General features: G+C 42.6%; 1 protein-coding gene across 1 annotated transcript in view; it reads right to left on the bottom strand.

The window, feature by feature from the left end:
- Positions 1–5,523: 5,523 nt before the first annotated feature.
- The window catches only part of DMGDH (dimethylglycine dehydrogenase), a 69,209-nt gene continuing 53,203 nt past the window's right edge, over positions 5,524–21,529 (bottom strand). Inside the window, exons 15-16 of the mRNA XM_074952672.1 lie at positions 8,130–8,264; positions 5,524–7,422 (exon numbers count right to left, since the gene is read on the bottom strand). Of these exons, the coding sequence (XP_074808773.1) occupies positions 7,207–7,422; positions 8,130–8,264 (351 nt within the window). The 3' untranslated portion in view covers positions 5,524–7,206. The remainder of the gene's footprint in view (positions 7,423–8,129; positions 8,265–21,529) is intronic.

The following is a 21,529-nucleotide window of genomic DNA, read 5'->3' as shown; positions in this document are numbered from 1 at the left end:
TACTCCATTGACCACAGTTTCGGAACTACACAAATATTTTGGATAGAAATCTCAGGTCTCTTCCAGAGGTAGATAAACTATATTAAGCATCTTCAGAATGCATTTGGGATTCATCCCCAATTTGTTATTGCTGTTTATTCCTGATCTGGGAGCAGGTTGCTACAGTGTTATTTCTACCACTCTTTCCTTGCCCACAGGGTTATGCACAAGTTTTCTTTTTAATCAACATATACAAACGATTTTGCTTCTTCACTCTTTAATGGAAAGTCTTTCAGCATTTCTAACAATTTAAAGAAATATATTTCTTGGATTACTTCATATTTTCATCACTGGCATAGAATGAATCTCTCCATGTCAATCTCTCCTCTGCCACATTGGGTTCACAACTGTTCTTTGCTGGGAACTGTAAAAGTTTTGTTTGTTGCTTTCCCCAAGTTTTAATATGCTAAAACTGTATGAATTTAATCTAACTAAATGGTTGTAGGGATGTCTTTATTTGTGTAGATAACACCTTGGCACTACAGAGGTGGGCACATTAGCAATGCAGATAGATATATATACAGACAAAGCTCATGATGCTATTAGGATAAGAAAGAGAAGTATATTTGGTTTGATATGTTCTTTACCTTTTATTTTTTCAGTGGAAGGTTTAAAGATGTTACTGATTTGTGTGGACTATCTCTTTTTACTTAACAATTTGAATGTTTATTTAACACAATAGTAAAAATTAAAAATTGTGGGCCAAATCATACCATCTATTTTAAGCTACATTCCCCACAAACTGTTTTCAAGGTTCTGTTTCAAAGAGCTTTTTTTGTCTCCATGCAAGTAAATGGCAGAATTCTCCTTTAAACGGATGGCATGATGTAATCCCTGGGTAGGGGTATCTGGGCCATTATTTAATGCTGTGTCCACATGCACAATGAAGGAAGCTCAGCCAGTTTCATTGCTATAACGTATTACTTGTGACTGTTAATGTGTGGGAAGTGAAGCAACCCAGCAGCAGAAATAACAGCTATGTCAACAGAGTTATTTTTTCAGGCAGGAAAATCTTCTCAGGCAACCTGAGTAAATATAATAAACTACTGCTGACTTTATTTACCAAATTATCATCTTGATGTAAAAGCCAACATTGTGGGTTCTGTGAAAGAGCAGAAATAGCTACAACCTCTGCTTAATTTATCATTTGTTCAAGAATTTCAGTTTCCATTTACAGATCAAACAGTCATGTGTCTGACAATTAGCTGAAACTGTGCTCGTGTAAACTCCCAAGCCAGTACAGCCAGTGGGTAAAAGAGGAAAATCCATATTGAAAAATAAAATTAATCAGTAAAACTAGGAAGAAAATTGAGTTTGACAGACTCTAACCTGATTTTTCCCCCCCTCCCTGACCAGCAACCCTCTGTAAAAGGCAAATTGCTGTTCCTGTGAATAAGGTCCCATTGGCCAGGTGCACAAAGTTTCCAGAATGTATATAAACAAATCCCAAGGGATTTCCTTCTGGTTTGAAGATTATAGTAGTGCCTTCTGACACCACATTTTTAATTAATTTATATATGACAATAAGCAGTGTGTGTAGAGCCCCAGGAGCATAAAAATACAGTGACACTGAAAGACAAAAAGTTCAATGAAATGTTATCATGAAGTTGTAGGAAAAGATATCTCTGTTAGGGTCAAATACCTTGTCAGTTTCCTTCCATGGCTAGCAACTTTCTGTGTAATTGAGAGATCCATGATTTATAGTCATTTGAAGAAGTCAGCATAAGGCAATAATATATCTTTATTAGCATGTTCAGACTTATCTCTCTGGTTCTCAAAGTGTGGTCTGTGGACTAGGGGTGGACTGTGATGTGTAGCTGGGCACCTGGCGCTGACTGTCCTTATTGCTTCTAGCTGCTTATACAGCTGGTAGAAACTGGAGCCCTGTATAAGCAACTTTAAACAAGCTAACAAGAGGCATAGGAGAGAAGTGTCCAGAAGAAAAGAGAATCAGCTAGCCAGGCCAGGGCAGGGAGAAGAGGACTAGATGGCTGGCAGATCATGTTTGGGGCAGAGGAGGTCCAGACGAAAAAGCAATGTTCAGAGGAGAGAGGAATGGAACAGAAGGGAGGAGGAGATGAATTTAAAAGCAAAATCAGACAGTATGATTAAACTTGTTTGACATTAAAGACAATTAAGAATACATAAATGCTGTTGCAGCAGTTGGCACTGTTTTACATAGTCACAAGTTTTTCTTCTCATGTCAGCAAATGTTCGGTCTTGGGAAGATGTGCTGCATTAGTTTTTGTTATGCAGGTTTTGTTGAAAGCAGTGGCTGCTGGAGAGGGTTCTGGGCAAGCAGCCGGGGTGTTTGTTTTCTGCCTTGGTCACAGGTTAGAGTCAATTCCTGAGGTAGCAGTGCTCTCTGGGAACCAGACATTGGTGTTGGGCTGAGATTCTGGGAAGAAGGGATTGACTGCATGCTGTTTGGCCACCTTTGTTTCAGGTATGATGTGAAAATAAAAAAGTCACACTTAGACTCTACCCTGACTTTATGTTGCTGATTTCTCCTCCACTGGAAAGTTGACCTGCAAAGCCTTGGACATCTGCTAGCGCTCAGCAGAAAGGAGATGCTAGTGTCAGACTACACCACCACTGTTGGAAAAATGGGCAACAATACTTTCTTAATATTCCTTTTCCTTGTAATGCTGTAGTTGACACAGCGTTATTTGACCATGAATGGGAGTGGAGGAACCCACAAGACTTTCTCTTTGTTAACATGTGGTCCACATTATAAAAAAAGTTTGGGAACTTCTGACTTTTGCCTGCCTTCATCTTTAGTTCATTGCATTGCTGAGTTAGCTATCTTTTTACTAACGGGTTGAATGTCATTATTTGCAAGATTTACCTATTGCAAAGAACTCTTGTTCATTACAATTAATTATTTTGAACCTGTGTGCGGTTTTGTTGAAAACATAGCTTAGATATAAAGAATTCATAATACCTCTGTCTCTTTTCAAAAGGTCTCCACTCTCTTCCCTTCCCTCAGATGTAGCTGAGTAAACATCCTCCATTAGGAGAGTTTATTAAGTTGTTAATTATTTATCCCACTCCTCCAAAAGTCTCTGCTCTCTTGTCTGAATCTTCTGATAACACAGAAGTTCAAACACCAAATTAAATTGACTCAAACGTACATAGCAAACAGTTTATTCTGCACAGTCAAGGGCTGGATAGTGCTACTGTCAGTAACCTGCTAGTTCTATTTCCACTTGAAAGATCCGGAGAAAATATTATCAAGATCAGAGAATTTTCTACAAGACCGCAGACATCAACAGGGACTGGAAATGGCAGTGCTGAAGGCAACTCTGGGCCAACATATATTTTCTGTGTCCTTCGGGTCAAGCTGGTTTCAGACAGATACCATATAATAAATACTACACTGAGATCCATGGTAATGAAATCATTATAGAGATGGACAAAATTATGGAATCCATATTTTTTCTAATTCTGTATAAAGTATTTCTAAGGCACATCTCATCCTGGTATATAAGAGCTGAGTACAGTAATTCAGGTATACGAGTAATGTCCAAAAGTTTCTCTGGATCTTAATACTGGTATAAAAAAAGGTAAATGACACATATTATATTATTACAAAGTCTGTCTCTCAAAAATACCTTAATCTTTTCATATGCAGGATATTTAATTGGGTATTTCTAAAGAATCTCTGGCCCTCCAAGTCTTGTCTCTTTTTACATTATTACAAATTTTCTACCCCACTTAAGTTTAAATGGTGGCATTGCTAGAAATAGGGGTGCAGAAAGCCATTACAATCTTTCCATCTATATACACTTGTTTAATTAATCTGCTTGGAACAAAAATGTGTTTCAGATACAGTTTTGTTCCCATTCACGTCCTCTTGCTGCATCCTGTGACCACAAGATGATACAACACTACATATCTAGACAAGTGATGACAGCCACCAAAATGAGTGAAAAGAAAAGGAGTACTTGTGGCACCTTAGAGACTAACCAATTTATTTGAGCATAAGCTTTCGTGATAAATAAATTGGTTAGTCTCTAAGGTGCCACAAGTACTCCTTTTCTTTTTGCGAATACAGACTAACACGGCTGTTACTCTGAAACCTGTCAAAATGAGTGAGTTCCTCTTTTGTTTTGTTTCATGTTAAACACTACTATCAACAGCCTTTCACATAATTGATTATGAGTCATTGACTTACAAGTGGGAGTTACAGTATGGACGCAACGTGGTAGTTCCACTCTTTCCTCTGGAAGATGCCAAGGAGTGGTGTTGTAGCTAGTTATCCTTGCAGCGAGCTCCCTACGGTATCCCATTTGTCACAGTTAAGGCCAATGAGGGACATTGAGATGTTTTGGCCTATCACCAGTATGCTGAGATACTACTCTACTTTATATCTTTTCCCACAGTTGTTCTGTTCCCCCATCCTTTGCCTCAGACTTAAAAATAGATGAGAGTTAACTGGCTGAGAAACAATCCAGACAAAACTTAAGACCTGTTGGCTGACAATGGAAAGCATCCAGGAAGGGGAAGTGATCAGTATTTACTTTCTGCAGTATTGGGCTAGTTCCCTCTTTAGAGTGTAAATCCTCACAGTCTTTAGAGCTTGCTGGATCTTTCTGTGCTCCAGGATTCTGAAGGGCAAATTTTGGGTCTTGGCTCCCAATTCAGCAAAGCACTTAGTGTATATTTAAGTTCTTTGCTGAACAGGGATGGACTTAAGTACATGCTTAAACTTAAGCTCACATTTAAGTGTTTACCGAGTTGGGGCTTTTTAGCCATTTATCCAAGTACAGGATAGTGCAGATGTGTAGTTGAATACACAGTGCAGAAGGCAGAACATGAATGTTGAATCATAGAATGGATCCCTGCAGTGCAGCTGGTCTACAGACCTGCCTCATCTCCTCACCCCAGTTGGAGTACTATGCATCCCCAGACATGCATACAGTGAACAGTCTCTGAACTCCTTTGAGAACATGGATTGCAATTGGTTAGCTTTTGCCCAGGCCTTACAAGGTAGTGAAAGAAGCTAGTGGCATTCTCCAGCTCCTGCATTCCAACTGGCTGGTCCACACATTGTTCAGAGCACCTTTTCCCAAGCCAGCCAGGAAACTGCAACCCTGCATCTAGCTTCAACATGTAAATGAGGAAGTCACTGCTGAAGCAGAGGTGACTTCCACAATTGTTTGATAAATGTTTCTGTGTACTGTAGCCTATAAGGAAGATAAAAGTGTGAGCCTCAAAGTAATTACTGGTTTCAGAGTAGCAGCTGTTAGTCTGTATCTGCAAAAAGAAAAGGAGGACTTGTGGCACCTTAGAGACTAACAAATTTATTTGAGCATAAGCTTTCGTGAGCTACAGCTCACTTCATTGGACGCATTCAGTCTGTATTTTCCACTGAATGCATCCGATGAAGTGAGCTGTAGCTTATGCTCAAATAAATTTGTTAGTCTCTAAGGTGCCACAAGTCCTCCTTTTCTTTTTAAAGTAATTACTGTACTCTACATTCCAGCATATCAGTGAATAGTGAATTTGGATGTTCTTGAGAAATACCCTGTGTTCCTAGGGGTTTTTTCCCTTGCTCTAAATAAAATCGCAGTGCTTTGTTTTGTATTCTAGTTTTCTTTAAAGACCAGAGGGGGGAAAAAGTTGCAAAGTAACGTATACAAAGTGTTCAGTTACAAATAATGTCACCTTTAGGAAAAAAAAAATCTCTGATTCGTTCAGCAAAATGGCCCTAAATCACTTATGAATATATAACAGAGAATAATTTCCAAATGGATTTTTCACTCAAGATAGCTCTATGTGCAAGCCTGTCAGCTCTTATACTTTAGTTTGACCTGCTTTGTAAAAGGATATTCTGAACTGCAAAATGTAATGTCAACTTGCATTAAATCTTTGACAAATGTAGGTGCTCATTATTCAAACAGTGTTTCCACTGGCATATTCTATTTATCCTCTGCTTCTTTGCTGAAGGTTTAGAAGGTTCCAATTCCTTTGGAAGGCTATGCACTTTTGGGCCCTTTTTCTGTGTCAACGATCTTTGAAAAGGACTATCAACAGCCTAATGTTGAGTGCTATCTGAACAAATATTCTAGCCTTTAAAAAGGTTTTTTAGGATGGCATTATTATGGTCATGTTGTGTCTCAGTAGATGCTGAATATTTTATGGAATTAACAAGTTTATTATAATAATTTAATACATTTCCAATGTTTATATTCTCCTACAGTATCCAAAATCTTGCTTATTGAGATGATCAAAAACAACACTGAATGAAATACTGCAGTTTAAATACATATGTTCACTTATTATTTGTATATGACAACACATTGTCACCATCGCTTAATTTTTAACCGAGAAAGGAAGAACTAAACAAAAAATGGTGCAAGAATTTGTACGTTTTGATTGTGTCCAGAAATTGAGCAGTAATATTGTGTATGTTGAATAATGTTGCATATGGTCTACTAGCTGATCCATGGCAAAATACTCAATCAATAGGAAGAGTGGCCTTTCTAGAATTTCTTGATTAGGAAGGACTGAATTTCTATCTTCCACCAAAAGTTCTTCCAGAATAACACAGCTGAAGAAAAAATATTATCTACTCAGTTTGAATTTTAAAAAAATAATTTCTAAAGCCAATGTTCAAGAGCAACTTCAGTTTTGTTCAGAATGTGTCCATGTGGAACTAAGTAACTATTCCTTTGGGGACAAGGCTGTGACTTTGCCAAGACTACAGGGAAAGGGCAATGTGTAGCTGCACTGCCCCAGGAGCATACCAGGGAAAGAAAAGTGACCCTGAAAGAAGGGAAATAATTTGCTGTTGGCTCATACTAACAGCAGACTACTTCCCCCTTGCACCAGCTCAGTTCTGCTTGCGAGAGTGTGGAGAAGCTGAGTAATGACCGTTGATTCTTTACCCGCTTCCTGTCCACAAGCATTGGGAGGATGGGGGAGCACGTGTCCACAGGAGCCTGCTCTCCTCCCCCTGTGCTCAGAGCAGTGATGTGGGTAGTCCACTCAATGAATCAAGGGGCCATCTTAAATCCCCTTAATCCCCTACATGGATGTATAGGGCAAATGAGAATCTCACCCTTAATGATTGGGAACCAGAGTAGTTTGACTCCTTTGTATTTCATGGTTGTAAGTCAAACCAATTGATATTGGAGAATTTACTGTAACTGCCTTCTGGGTTTACACCTTGACACTCCCACCCTTTTTCTGAAGGCGTGTTCTTGTTTGTTCGGTCAGAACCAGTGGTTCCTCTACAATAGTTGCTGAATAATTTTTTCCTAGCAGTTCAACTTCCAGCTTCTGTCCAACTTTGCTGAGTTCTGTGGGGACATATGCAAAAGCCAGACTCTGCCGGGTACTGTAGCTGTAATTTCCAGATGTGGTGTTGCCAACAACCTGAAAAAAAACAAAACAAAACATTTATCCTTATTTCCAACACTCAATGGGTTTTGTACCATACTAACTTCTACTTTTAAAAATACACCTTACACTATTTTGAATACTTTAAATATTTTTGTGTCCCTAACATCAACAGTCAAATATACATGGTCTCATTTGTGTCATACAGTTCATAGCATTCTCCATTTTTGGTGCTATCAGGTAAGTTAGGAATTTCTTACTCCCAAAGAACCACTGGAAAAATTACCAACAGGATGCTAAATTCCTATTATATTTGATTAAGATCTCACCTGAAACAAATGCTATTTACATTTTATATTCATGCTGAATATTTTTATTAACTGTTAATGGCTGTTTCATCATCTACTCTGTACTTAGATGGCCTGGTGGCCTAAACGTTGGTTTGTGGTTTTGTTCTTTTCTTTTATGCAAATAATTTTGAAATATACTGTAAGTAGAATCCTGTACTTGCAAGAGGATAGAATAGGTGACCTAATACTGGAGGTTTTTCCATTTCTAATTTAGAGATTCTATATTTCAAACTCTTGTGTACAATTAGAACCTGCCATGGTACATGGAAATTCAAAAATTATATTATTGTCCCAAACTGTCCTGTTCCAGTAAAAGTAACCTGAAACACAAAGTGGGATTCCAGTCCTAGAGAATGAATTTTAGTTTCTTGTAAAGTGATGTATAGTACTTACTCTGCCATTATGCCACACACTTTCATTTCCCTCTGGATCAACGCCAGCTGTTTCCAAGGTGAGATACACCAGTCGCCGTTTAAGGCCCTTTTCTTTAATCTGCTTCAGTGCTTGCTTTCCTATGAAGTCTGCTGGCTGAAAAAGTGAAAGATAATGATGATGAATGATTATACAAGCTCTGCGACAAGGTTATAGATGCAAGTATTTAAATGTGTCTTCACTTGTTTTCTTGTCAATTAAACATTATATAAAAATACAGATTAAATCAAACCTTTTGGCAAATATTATTTCTTGTCCACAAACATGAAACAATCAGATATTTTTTCCTCTTTTTTTGTCTAGATCTGAGACCTATAAGACCCAGTATTCCAATGACAGGAGAATTACATGTGCAATAAAATCCAGTATACTGCAGAAGTGGCTGTTTAAACTGGCCCCATCAGTAGTCTGAGCCAGGATGCCATTACTTGCCTCAAGATGCAATGAAATAATCTAGACCATTGGCACATCATTACACAGACCTCTGTGGCCCTGCCTCTCACTGGGATCCTGTATCCTGCTTGGACACAAAAGCCATCTGCAAGAGTGACAGTAGTCTACCACATTCCTCTTTGGTCCCTCTGCTCCAAGGTGTGGAGGTGGCATTTTCCTCCCTACCCACTAAGGTGTTCTGTGTCAGGGTGTGTTCTCCTCCCCACAGGATCTAATACACCTCCACTGCCACATCCTACCCAGTATCAGCTGAAGCCCTCTTCCTCAGCCTCGCTAAAGCGGAACAGCAGCTCCCTGGATTCTCACAAGTAGATCAGGGAAAATATCCTGTGGGAACGGAGGAGCCCTTCTGGCAGCCTCCTGGAGGAGGCAGTCTTCTGCTTGAGTGACAGACCAGCAGTACCACTCTGGCAATATATGTGTGAATGAAGCTAGGAAGAGAGTGGAAGGGTCAATGTGAGAAAGAGAAAGTGCAGGTAAGCTGGTGCACAGACACACAACTGAGCCTTGAATATGACTGGGGGGACTTTCCCATGTTACTGGGTAAATTGGAGCATTTAGAGATGATAACAAAAGAGATTCAGATTGAATCCCAGCTTCAAAGATCTCTGTAGAGAGGAGAGTCCTGCCCAGGGAAATAAGGAAACAAGAGGACAAATCAGAGTAAATGACTGTTTCAGTAGTATTGCAATAATTTCTGCGTAACTCCTCAAACAAGTGCCTGTATATTCAGCCTACCCCTCCCTTCCATTCAGACTGCAACATATTTAATTTACGTGTTCACAATGTTTTTCTAATGAAAGGGGTTGGACGATATGGTGGGGTTTGTGTTTTATATAAGTTATTGCAGATAAAAGATGTCATGCTATATGGAATCACAGTCCCAATTACATGGGACACATTTATTAAAGAAAATGGCTACAGCTCCGTAGCTAACACAAGCCAACTAGTTTCAGTGCCAACTTTGTCTCCCTTGTTACCTGGGACCACACTCTGACCAAAATCCTATACACCACACAGAAATATGTAATGGCTGAATAAATAAACATAACTTTACAGAATCAAGCCTTTCCTGCCCATGCTGATGTATTATTGGATGTTCAGACTGAAAACTGACAAAGAAAAGTTCCATCTGATTTATTAAAATAGATCAAAAATTCGTATCTTTAGATCTCCATGTAATAAAATAATGACACAAAGATGGGAATCTGCCAGCACTAAACTATGTGAACACCAAATCACCCCCACTGCGACCATCTTCTTTGCTGAATCACCTTTAAATTTCCCATGAGAGAACTGTGACCCACAGTTTGGAGGAATACAGTATCTTTGGCTATCCCTCGATGTGAGGATGATGTCTGTAAAGGGGGCTCATTGGTGAGTTTTTAAGTGGCTGAGGAGCCCAATTCGTGTCCTGCAGATTTTCCCACAGAAGTGACAGGTGTACTCTTGGAGGAGACATAGTTGTTGGCTGGACTGTTGTTCCCTTTCTTTCCTCCTTTGTCACTTCTCTGTCTCATGAGCACAACTGTTCTCAAAGTGAGCTGTATGGTGTGGTCCCACTGTGTTCTGTTCTGTGCTGCGTCCTCCCAGTTTGTTGGGTTAATGCCTCCCTTTTAAGGTGTACTTTCCGTATGTGTGTGAAGCTCTTCCACTGCCCTCCGAGAGCCCTTCTTCCCTGACTTAACAGATAGACGAGTACTTCTTCAGGAGACAAGTATCAGGCATATGTACACAGTGGCCAGACCAGTGGAATTAGTGTTTCATGACTTGTGCTTCTATACTGCTGATGTTGGCTGCAGAGAGAAGGCTGATGTTAGTGCGCCAGTCTTCACAGATGATCCTGAGAATCCTCCTGAGGTAGCTTGTTGAAACCACTCCAGCTGCTTGAGATGTCATCTATAGGTTATCCAGGTCTCACACCCATATAGAAGGGTGGGGATGACAACTGCCTTGTAAACCAAGATCTTGGTGCCTGTTTGCAGGTCCCTATCATGGAAGACCTGTTTGAGTAGTCTTCCAAAGGATGCGCTGGCACAGTGGATTCTGTATTCAATTTCTGTGTCAATGCTGGGTGTTCGGTAGAGGTGGATGCTGAGGTATGGCAAATGGTCCACATTTTCCAGGGATTCTCCGCTGATGGTGATTTGTGGAGTACGAAGGGTAATTTGTGCATGTGAGGGCTGATAGAGTACCTTGGTTTTCCCAATGTTCAGAGAGAGACCCAGGCTGTGATAGGCATCGGCAAAAAAATTTAGGGTACTTTCCAGGTTGGCATCTGTGTGTGCAAGAATGACACAGTCATCTTCATACTGAAGGATCAGTGATGCCAATTCTCATGATCTTAGATTTTGTTTGGAAACATCGGAGATTCAGGAGTTGACCATCCATATGATACTCAATCCCAATTCCATCAGGAAGGCAGTCACATGAGAATCAGGATCAGGACAAGGTAAATGTAGAAGAGTGTTGGAGCAATGACACAGCCCTGCTTGACACCAGTGCGAATGATGAATGGTTTGGTCTCTGAGCCGGTGCACAGAATGGTGGCAGTCATCCCATCATGGAGTAGTCTGATGATGGAAATGAATTTCTGTGGACAGCCAAACCTACACAGCACCTTCCATAAGGCATCATGATTGATAGAGTCAAAGGCCTTGGTTAGATCAATGAATGCCATGAACAGTTACTGGTGTTGCTCTCCTACTCCTGGGGGAATTCTGCGCATATACAGAATTTATGTCCCCCCGCAGATTTCTTTGCTTTCCTACAGAAAAATGACTTTCTGACAGGGAAGCAAAGGGAAGCCACAAGAGTGGTCATGCAACCTTCCCCAGCAGTATGTTTCGGGTGCCCAGGGCAGCTGGCAGAGAGGTAAATCACTGTGGGGAAGGGAGTGGGACTGGGGAAGACCCGAATGGTGGTCCCTACCCTGCGCTGGGCTCAGCTGCTAGTCCTGGCTGGGTTGGGGAGGACGGGGCTTCCTCTTCCTCTGCATGGCATCCGGGGCTGGGTCAGACCCACCCCCGAATTTCTCCCCTGGCTGCAGGAAGCTCTGCAAACTCCCTCCCCACTGCTTCCTGCTCTCATTGCTCCTCAGCTGCCGGGGGCGGGATCCCTGTACAGGGATCTGCTCCCCCATCTGCCCAACCCCATGCATCTAGAACCCCTCATGCCCAGACCCTCTCACCGAGCCTCACCCCTCCACACTCAGAACCCCCTGATGAGCCCCACTCCCTCTGCACTAGATCAATTTGATAAGCCACCTGCACCTGATCCCCACCTCACTGAGCCCCAACCAGCTTCACTTGGATCCCCACCTCACTGAGCCCCACTCCCTCAGCATCTGGATCCCACACTGAGCCTCCCACACCCGCACCCCCCTGCTGAGCTCTATCCCCCCCGACATTCAGACCCCCTCCCCTGCTGAGCCCCAGCCACCTTCACTTGGACCCCCCTGCAGAGTCCCATTACCATTACATCCAGAACCTACAACAAGACCCTCCCTGCACCTGGATCCCCCACTGAGCCACTACACCCAGACTACCCCACACAGAACCCTCTCAACCCACACCTGTATCCTCTCACACTAACCCCCTCTACACTTGGATCCTGCCTTGCTGAGTCTGCCTGCCCACTCCTGGTGCACCTGGCACAGAGGGGCAGGACCCTGGGGTGTTTCTGGGGCTGACTTGGTCCTTAGAGTTGGGTGCAGCCAAACCACTGAGTCCGAGTCCCGGAGGGAGGAGCTGGACAGTGATCTCCCACCTCTGCGCAGCCAGTGGCCTGTGCTCCCCAGTGCCATGCTGGAGCCTCCACATTTATTTGATAAATAAAATTTGCAGAATTTTAAAATGTGCGCAGAATTTTTAATTTTTTGGCGCAGAATGCCCTCAGGAGTACTCTCTGCACTTCTGAATCTGTCATGCCACAAAGATCATGTCAGTTGTGTCTTGGGATGGCCTAAAGCCACACTGTGATTTGGGGAGGAATTCCTCAGCAAGGGGCAGAAGGTGGTTTAATAGGATCCAGGCAAGGATCTTCCCTCCGATGGAAAGAAGGGCAATGCCTTTGTAGTTCCCGCACAAAGATTTGTCCCCTTTATTGAATATTGCAACAATGTGGGTGTTCTTAAAGTCAGGTGGAATTTCTTCGCAGGTTCAGATTTTGTCGAGGAGTTGGCAAAGTTTGCAGTGGAGCATTGTTCCACCAGCTTTAAAAACCTCAGCTGGGATGCCGTCTGGGCCTGGAGCCTTGTGATTTTTTGTCTAGGTGATGGCATACCGGACTTCCTCAGAAGATGGGGGATCAGCAAAGCATTCCATCGCTGAGCGTTGTGGAAAAGACTGAATGGTATCTTCAGAGACCGTGGATTCGCAGTTTAGTAGGCTCTCAAAGTGCTCCTTCCAGTGTTGCTTAATGGCCTCACTGTCTTTGAGGCGGGTGGAACCATCCTGGGAACATAAGAGGGTTGGACCTTTGGAGCTTCGCCCATATATAGCTTTTGTTGCTTGAAAGAAGCTTCTCATGTCATCCTGGTCTATGAAACCCTGGATCTCAGAGGCCTTCTCTTGCCACCACTTATTTTTGATGTCACGTAGCCTCCTTTGGACTTCAGCTTTGAGCAGATGATAAGCCTCATGTTTTCGTTGGTTAGAGGAATCATTTGCCAGTTACAGAATGTAGTTCTTTTCTGTTGAATTAATGCTAGGATTTCCTTGTTGTTTTCGTCCGAGTCTTGGTGCTAATGAGTGGAATATCCTATAGTTTAAGCACATACACTGTGAATGGTATTTTTAAGTTGATCCCAGTGTTCTTGAATGTCAATGATGTTATCAGGCAAGTCAGAGAGTTTCTCTGATAGATGTTGCTGTAACATCTCGCAGCTGGCTTGGTCTTGAAGTGCTTTCATGTTGTACTGCTTTCGCTTAGTCTTTGGGTGTTTGTGGTGTGGTGGAGCAAGCTGCAGATACAAGAGTGACCTTATTAATCGATGGCCTGTCCAACAGTGATCTGTACCTCTCATGGCTTATGTTATACGGACATCAGCGTAATCTCAGGCACTGACTATAACATAGTCAAGAAGGTGCCAGTGTTTGGACTGAAGATGTTTCCAGGTGGTGTCAAATTTGTTACTCTGCCTAAAGATGGTATTTATGATGAGCAGATCATGCTCCACACATTTGCTGATGAGAATGCCATTGGGGTTTACATTTCCCACCCCTTCTTTGCCTAATGTGCTGCTCCAAAGTTGGAAGTCCGGTCCGACTCTGGCATTGAAATCTCCCAGGAGGATGAGTTTGTCTGCGAGGACTGCATCAAGAGTGCTATAAAACTGCTCCTTGTCATCTTCCTCATCATCAAGTGCTGGGTGTATGCACTGATGACTGTGGCAGATTGGTTGTTGCTGAGCTTGAGCCAAAGAGTCATGAGATACTCATCGATCACCATGGGAAGCTCCAAAATCTGACTGACGATCTTATTTTTTATGGCAAAGCCAATCCCGTGAATCTGTATGTCTCTTCAGGTGACTTTCCTTTCCAAAAGAAGGTGTAGCCACCTCCATCCTCTTTTAATTGGCCCAGAGGGTCTCACTAACAGCTGCAATGTCAATGTTGAGTCTTGCCAGTTCTCTGGCAATTATGGCAGTTCTTCTTTCTGGGCATTCACTGTGCTGAGAGTCCATAAGGGTGTGGACGTTCCAGGTGGCGAAATTCACTGCCTTATATCTCTTGTTTCAGCCATGGAATTGAGTGATCCCACTGGATGCGGCCATCCAGTCAGAAGAGTGTGAGACAGCCTATGTCAGGCACCTTTTCTAGCCCCTCCCCCATTAGGGATGAGCAGAGGGGATCCTAAAAAGGCCTGCTCAGTCACAGCTGCTGCTACTGAAATGAACTTCTTTCTCATACAAGCACAAGACGACTGTCACACAGCTGCCGCCTGCATGCAGATTTGTGACTAAAGATTCCCAGAAATCACTGCTCCTGTCTTCACCGCACTCATCCGTCGCCACAGGGCTTTGTGTGGGCAGGTGCAAGCCCTTTGGCAGAGACCTGTGCGTGAAATCTTTTAACGTAGGGAAACTGGTGCGCAGGCAGTTGACAGGAGGAAAACCCTGACCCAGTAGTAAGGAGATCCAAGACAACCAGGGGCCTGCCTCTTGCTGAAGCCCTCATCCACCTTCACAGCCACAGAGTACTAAAAGGTCCTCTGTATGCACCTCATCCACTGTTCGGGTCTTGTGAAGTTTGGACTGCGGTTAGTCAGGAGCCCCGCCACAGATCTGCTTGCCAAGGGGGACCCTACCAGGAGTATGAAAGCTCCAGATGATGTAGCTCTGAGGGTCTTTAGCCCACGCAAGCTTCTCCACCACGACAAGGTTGCGGTCCATCACAGAGGAATACAGTATCACATAGCACTGAAATGGTGCCTATTGTAGTGAACTCAACTCACGTCATTTCACCCTTCTCTTTTCTGGAGTATTTATCATGGTGCTTCTATTACTCCCCTTCAGTTACTTGTGGTGGAATAGGGATGAAGAAAGAAGAAACCCACTCATTTAAATATTTCTCATTTCCACAGTGCTTTCTACTCAAAATTACAGAGGAATCTACACTCCCAAAAATGAATCATTTATAAATGGAAAAACAGTTTGCATGAAGGTTAATGCAGCAAGCATAATCAGAGCCTTGAGTATGACCTGATAACAGATGTGCATTGTTTTAACGGGTCACTTCCAGATTAACTGTATAGATGACAGTTAACTCTACTGAGTATACAAATCACTGGCACACTAAGGATGACTGCTAAATTTTTTTTGACTTCCACCTTTTAATTAATCAATTTGAGAAATGTACAAAAACAATTAGAGCAGGCAGTTTGCAAGATATAAATTCTAGATGTTTCTAGCACATTCACTGTTATTTTCATTACACATATAAGGCTAAATCCTTCTCCCATTAATTTTAATGAGGTCAAGCTTAGGCCTGCTTAAAAAAGGTACACTTCCAGTTCCAAGTACCAAGGAGGACCTGGTTTTGGCATTTTCATATAATAGCCACATTCTGCACTGACATATCCTATGCAACTCCTCTGGAAATAACAGTCTGACGATCCCTGCTTCTTGCTATACTGTATGTTCTTGACTGGAAGAGTGGACAAGGAATGATCCACTCTAGGATTCCTGTACTCTGCTGAAAAAATACACTGCGATGCTTTTTAAAAACAAATAAACAACAAACTATATCTTAAGAAATTCTCACCAAAACTAATCCAGACTTGTGATTTCTAAAATAATTGGGTATGCAAATCACTTGTATCAGGGGTGGGCAAACTTTTTGGCCTGAGGGCCACACCTGGGTATAGAAATTGTATGGCGGGCCATGAATGCTCACGAAATTGGGGTTGGGGTGCGAACACCGGCAGGGGGTGTGGGCTCGGGGGTGGGGCCAGAAATGAGGAGTTCAGGATGTGGGTGTTCCAGGCTGGGGCGGGGCAGGGTGGGGTGTAGGCTCCGGGGTGGGGCTGGGGATGAGGGGTTTGGGGTGTAGGAGGGGGCTCTGGGCTGGGACCGAGGGGTTCAGAGGGTGGGAGGGGGATCAGGGCTGGGGCGGGGGTTGGGGCATGGGGGACTGGCTCAGGGGTGCAGGCTCTGGGCGGCGCTTACCTCAAGTGGCTCCTGGAAGCAGCAGCATGTTCCCCCGCTCCAGCTCCTACCCGGAGGTTCAGCTAGGCGGCTCTGCTGTGCCGACCCTGCAGCTCCCATTGGCCAATGGGAACTGCAGGGCTGGATTAAAATGGCCCCTGATTTATATGGTAAAAAACTTCCAGCATTTATGCACCTTTGGTTTGGTTTTAGATTTTGTCCACTGAAATAAAATTAAGATTTAGGAAACTGATTCAGTCTAACCATGTCTGGCTATACTTGGTAACAACTGCTTCCTATTCTTATTAGGAAAATTAGTCAGTATATTGCAACTATTCCATTTAGTTTTTCACTCTAAATGTATAATGTAACATAAAATTCCACTTAAAAGGTACATTATAACTCAATATAAGTGAATAAGAACAAAAACTGGAAAAATGGAATAAAGTTGAATTATATGTGGGGGAATGGTGATAAACAATTCTAAGGTCATGGTAAATTTAAACCTGGTTCTATCTTTTCTCAGTTTTAAAAGAATATTCACTCTAAGCTTTTCAGGTAATTGGAGTTGGAATTGGAAAAGATTATTTTCTAGGGAGCTTAACTATTTAGCCAGCATGAAGGTTTTAGCTGTGCAGAGTAAAGTGTGACCTGGTAGGCTTAGCTGAGGACACAGGAGCTGTTTAGCTCCGATGCTTATTCCCTCTGTGACCTTGAGCAACATATGTAACCTCTCTTTCTCAATGTCTCCATTAGTAAGATGGGATAATGACAGTCTGTACCTATAATCACAGGAGTATTGTAGTTTGGTTAGATCTAAAGTAGAAGATATGCTGCCCCAGCAGGAGCTTCCATAGGCATTGCATGTGAGGTAGGCATAATGCTAACCAAACATCCTAACTTTAAGCTAACGACCAATCTAAAATCCTTTTAAAGAGCAAGATAAGCACAGTATTCACCTCATATTTATCTACTTATCCACTGACTTGACTACGGGTGCATCTTCATTAACAGGTGTGCTCTTACCTCGTGTTAGCTAACACATGGCAACTAACACAAGGCAAAATCCTAGTGAAGACAAGGTAGTTGGAGTTTTCACATGTTCGCAGGAAGGAACTTAGAGTTTAGACTGACCTGCTAACACAGGTTGAAACTACAAACTGCCTTGTCTTCATTAGGATTTTACCTTGTGTTAGTACCACACGTTAGATGACACAAGGTAAGAACACACCTTTTTTCCTAGTGAAGACAAGCCCTAAGAGTCAGGTGAGATTAATTCATTAAGTCATTTTAAGCACAATAAAGATTATTGCAAATGTTGGTGAAAAAAGGCAGTAAAACTGCACCAAGGAATATCCTTAGTAGTATAGGCTTCTCTAATAGGCTCAGAGCCAGCTCTGTGCCATCCTTCTAGGAGCCTCCTCTGCAAAGGCAAGCCACTTAAGTGCTCTTTGCCTCAGTTTCCTAAATTGTAAAATAGGAACATAAAGCTTCTGAGGAGAAATGTGGCTAAATTAACTTAAGTTTGTAAAGCATATTGGCCACGTCTGCACTGGGCAAAGCATCATGTCAGAAAGCTTGTTAAATAGCAAGTTTTAAATAAGACAATATTAAACACATGTACACAAAGAGTCATACTTAATTATGTGTTAGCAGGTTGTAATTAACCCTAGATTACCCCTGAGGGTTAACCACAACGAGCTAACACATTGTTCAATACAACTGTCCTTATCACAGTAGGGGTAAATTTAACCTAAAATAACCAAGTTGTGATTTGGATGAAAAGAAAAACCCCAGGGTTAAACATAACAGCTATCTTGTTAAACATGACTTCCTTATCAACAATAAGGGCAAAATCATGATTAACCCCATACTAGTTAAAATGTCTTAACAGGTTTTTCAATATGGTGCTTTTCAATATGGTGCTAGTATAGACAAGGTCTTTACGAACCTTTAGATGGAAAGCAGTACATATAGTGTAAGCACAAAGTTTATTATTATTATTAATTATTATTATCATCATTATCTATTAATACAAACTGCTGCTGCTGTCTTTTCAGGTTTTAGAATACTTGGGTGAGCAATTTGAAGAAACCAAAGGATTTGCATGAGACATCACCATTCTAAGTAATGTGTCCAAATGTTCTGCCAACTAAGCTACTATTCAATGAGCTTAAGATTCTAAGAGAGTTTATAATGGGCTGAATTTTTTAGTAACTGAAAGATGCACAAACTTTTTTTTTAATCATTCTTCTATGTAATTACTATGAATATTCATGGACCATTGTCATGGTATAGCATGGATGGGTGCCTTGCAGAGTCTAATTCACAGTGTATCTGCCAAGAATACGTTTGGTTTTTATGGACAGTGCCATTTGTTTCTTACACTTTCTTTGGGCAGTTCCTAATCCTAACCTTTTCTAAGTATGCTTTCTTCTTTAAAGGAAGGAAAAAGGGAACAAATCATAAACTGAACTTTTCAAAGTTCGTATGTCTTCTTACAGTTCTGTAGTAAGAAGAAGAATCAGTAACTTAGCCTAATGAGAAAGTTTGGACTTCTAAAAACCAAAAATGGTATACCTCATTCAGCAAAGATAAATAGTTGGTAGCAGAAATATGCAAATACCTTTTAATAATGAAATGCTGTAATTGATTTGGTAGACTACTTAGGAATTTGGCACAAGGCCAAATTTTGTATACATAGCTGCCCAACTGAGCAAGGCAGCACCAACATCTGCTGCAATCTGCTATAACCATTGCATTACAGCACACTGGAGACAGAGTCCATGCAATATTTTGACATTAATTATTCTTAGTTGGATACTCTTGAATAATTTCAGGGCTACCCTCCAAATTATACCCCTCTTGCCAACAGGATGACTGAAGATCATATCTCCCTGTAGGCAGAATATTTGACAGATTTCCTTTCCTGCACCAAACTGAAGTTATAGTTACACTGGATAAGACAGTTATCTAAAGAGGACACAGTCAAGGCCAGTCAGTGTAAAACAAGACCTACTTAGCTGTGATTTGGACAGACTGCCCTGTTCCTTTGTTCTGCCTGCCAACTCCACTCCTAGGAACAAGCAGTCAGACTAACGATATGCATATGATAAAAACTGTCGTGACCAGTTGCCCCACTGAAGCTCAGAATGCCTAGCCAAATGGGTAGTTTTAGTTCACCCTAATGTGAATGTGACTCATGCATAAATTCTATGCAGACAATAGCGTTTTGGAGTCATCCTGGGTTTTCTCAGGTGATTTGCAAGCAGTCTGTATCTAGAGACAAATTTTCTGCCAGCACAACTCAATTGCCTTTAATAGTTACAACAATGGAGAATTTGGCCCCTAGATTTTAAGCTGGCCTGAAGCACGGGTGAATTATGGGAAAAGACCCAGTGGGCAAAGAAATGGTAGGGGTGCCAATGGTAGTACCAACTTTGGGAGCAGGATGCGAAGGGGTGTAAGACCCAGAGGTTAATCTGAATACCAACAAAACAAAAAGCTACACCCCCACCAATTCAGAATCACTCTCACAGTCCTCTGACCCAAGACTCAATCTCTTCCCAACACCCTCGGCTTTCTTCCTCTCCCTATCTCTCTCACCTGCACACCACACAACTACATCAGCTCTTCTCTAGTGCTGCCTCATGCCCTCCCTCCAGATTTTCATTCTATCGCTCTTGCTAGGGAAGAGGTGTCACAAGGAATCTGTCCACCCTACTCTAGGTCGGGTGCAGGTAGGGTGAGCACTGCCATCTTCCTTCTGAAGGGGCCAGCAAGGTGGAGAAGAAGGGGGTCTATGATGGGGAAAAGGAGCTGCTGGAACTGCTCAGGGAGCCTGGGGACCTGATTAGCAAATGCCAACGATGCCACCCTTTAGGTCTGCCCCCTGTGTTGACATTGGTGGTAGGAGGGTGGACATTAATCATTTGCTATTGTTAGGCAAACACCTCCTCTACTATGAGGTCATGGATCGTCTCACTGAAACAAACTAAGTCATCTAAGTACTGAAAAATGTAAACAAAGGGCCACAGCTACTTTTGCAGACAGGTTGTTCTGCAGCTTCTTCTCACCCCACCCTGACCCCATGTCTGTGAAACTATTGAGCCTTTCCCAGTAAAAAAGGCTCTCTCAATGTGTCTTTGGTTCAAGGAGCAGCATGCTGTGAAGCTACTGCTCAACACTGTTCCCTCTAAGCTGTGCGTGTGTGCGCGCGCACACAGATCTTAAACCTCGCACACACGGCAAAACACCGCGCGCACTCCGACTTCGGCAGCAGCTTTCTTTCTTTTTTTGCTTCAGCAGCAGCACAGAAGACTTTTTTTGTGCACACGGCCTGTTAAAAATTAGAGGGAACATCGCTGCTCAACCACTCTATGGACTTGACTCTTCACTGCTGTAGCGCTTGTGTAGCCACTTATACCTGTCAAAAGTAAATGCAGAGTGAGTGTAAAATATACCATATCAGAACAGCAGAATTTTACACCCACTTTGCACAGCTGTAAATGACTACATATGATGTAAGGCACTAGAGAATCAGATCCAATGTTTGTTTTCTTTCCTGCCACATTTCATTACCTTCGGCACCTTGCAATGAGTAGTGTGTGTGGCCTTCTATGCTACGAAATTAGGTTGATTTTATAGAAGTCGATTTTTAGAAACTGATTTTATACAGTCGATTCTGTATGTCCACACTAAGCGCATTAAGTCGGCAGAGTGCATCCTCACCACCGTGGCTAGCATCGACTTACAAAGTGGTGCACTGTGGGTAGCTATCCCACAGTTCCTGCAGTCTCCACTGCCCACTGGAATTCTGGATTAAGCTCCCAATGCCTGATGGGGCAAAAACATTGTCGCGGGTGGTTTTGGGTACATGTCATCAGGCAACGGCAGACAATTGTTTTGTGCCTTTTTTCCTGGGTTACCCACGCAAACGCCATACCACGGCAAGCATGGAGGCCGCTCAGCTCACCATCACTGTACGTCTCCTGGATGCTGCTGGCAGACGTGGTAATGCATTGCTACACATCAGCAGCTCCTTGCCTTCGCAGCAGATGGTGCAGTAGGACTCCCTCCATTGCTTGCTCTCCCACACCCTTGCTCAATTGCTCATTTTCACCGGGCTGGGGCCAAGGGATTCAGAGTGCAGGAGGGGGTGCAGGGAGTTTAGGTGCAGAAGGGGGCTCAGGAATGGGGCAGGGGGTTGGGATGCGGGAGGGGGTTCAGGGTGCGGGCTCCGTGAAGGAATTTGGGTGCA

This window comes from Natator depressus, chromosome 5 (genome assembly GCF_965152275.1).
Source record: "Natator depressus isolate rNatDep1 chromosome 5, rNatDep2.hap1, whole genome shotgun sequence".
Taxonomy (NCBI): Eukaryota; Metazoa; Chordata; order Testudines; family Cheloniidae; genus Natator; species Natator depressus.
The sequence above is the reverse complement of the archived record's forward strand: the minus strand, read 5'-3'. Positions and strand labels throughout refer to the sequence as shown.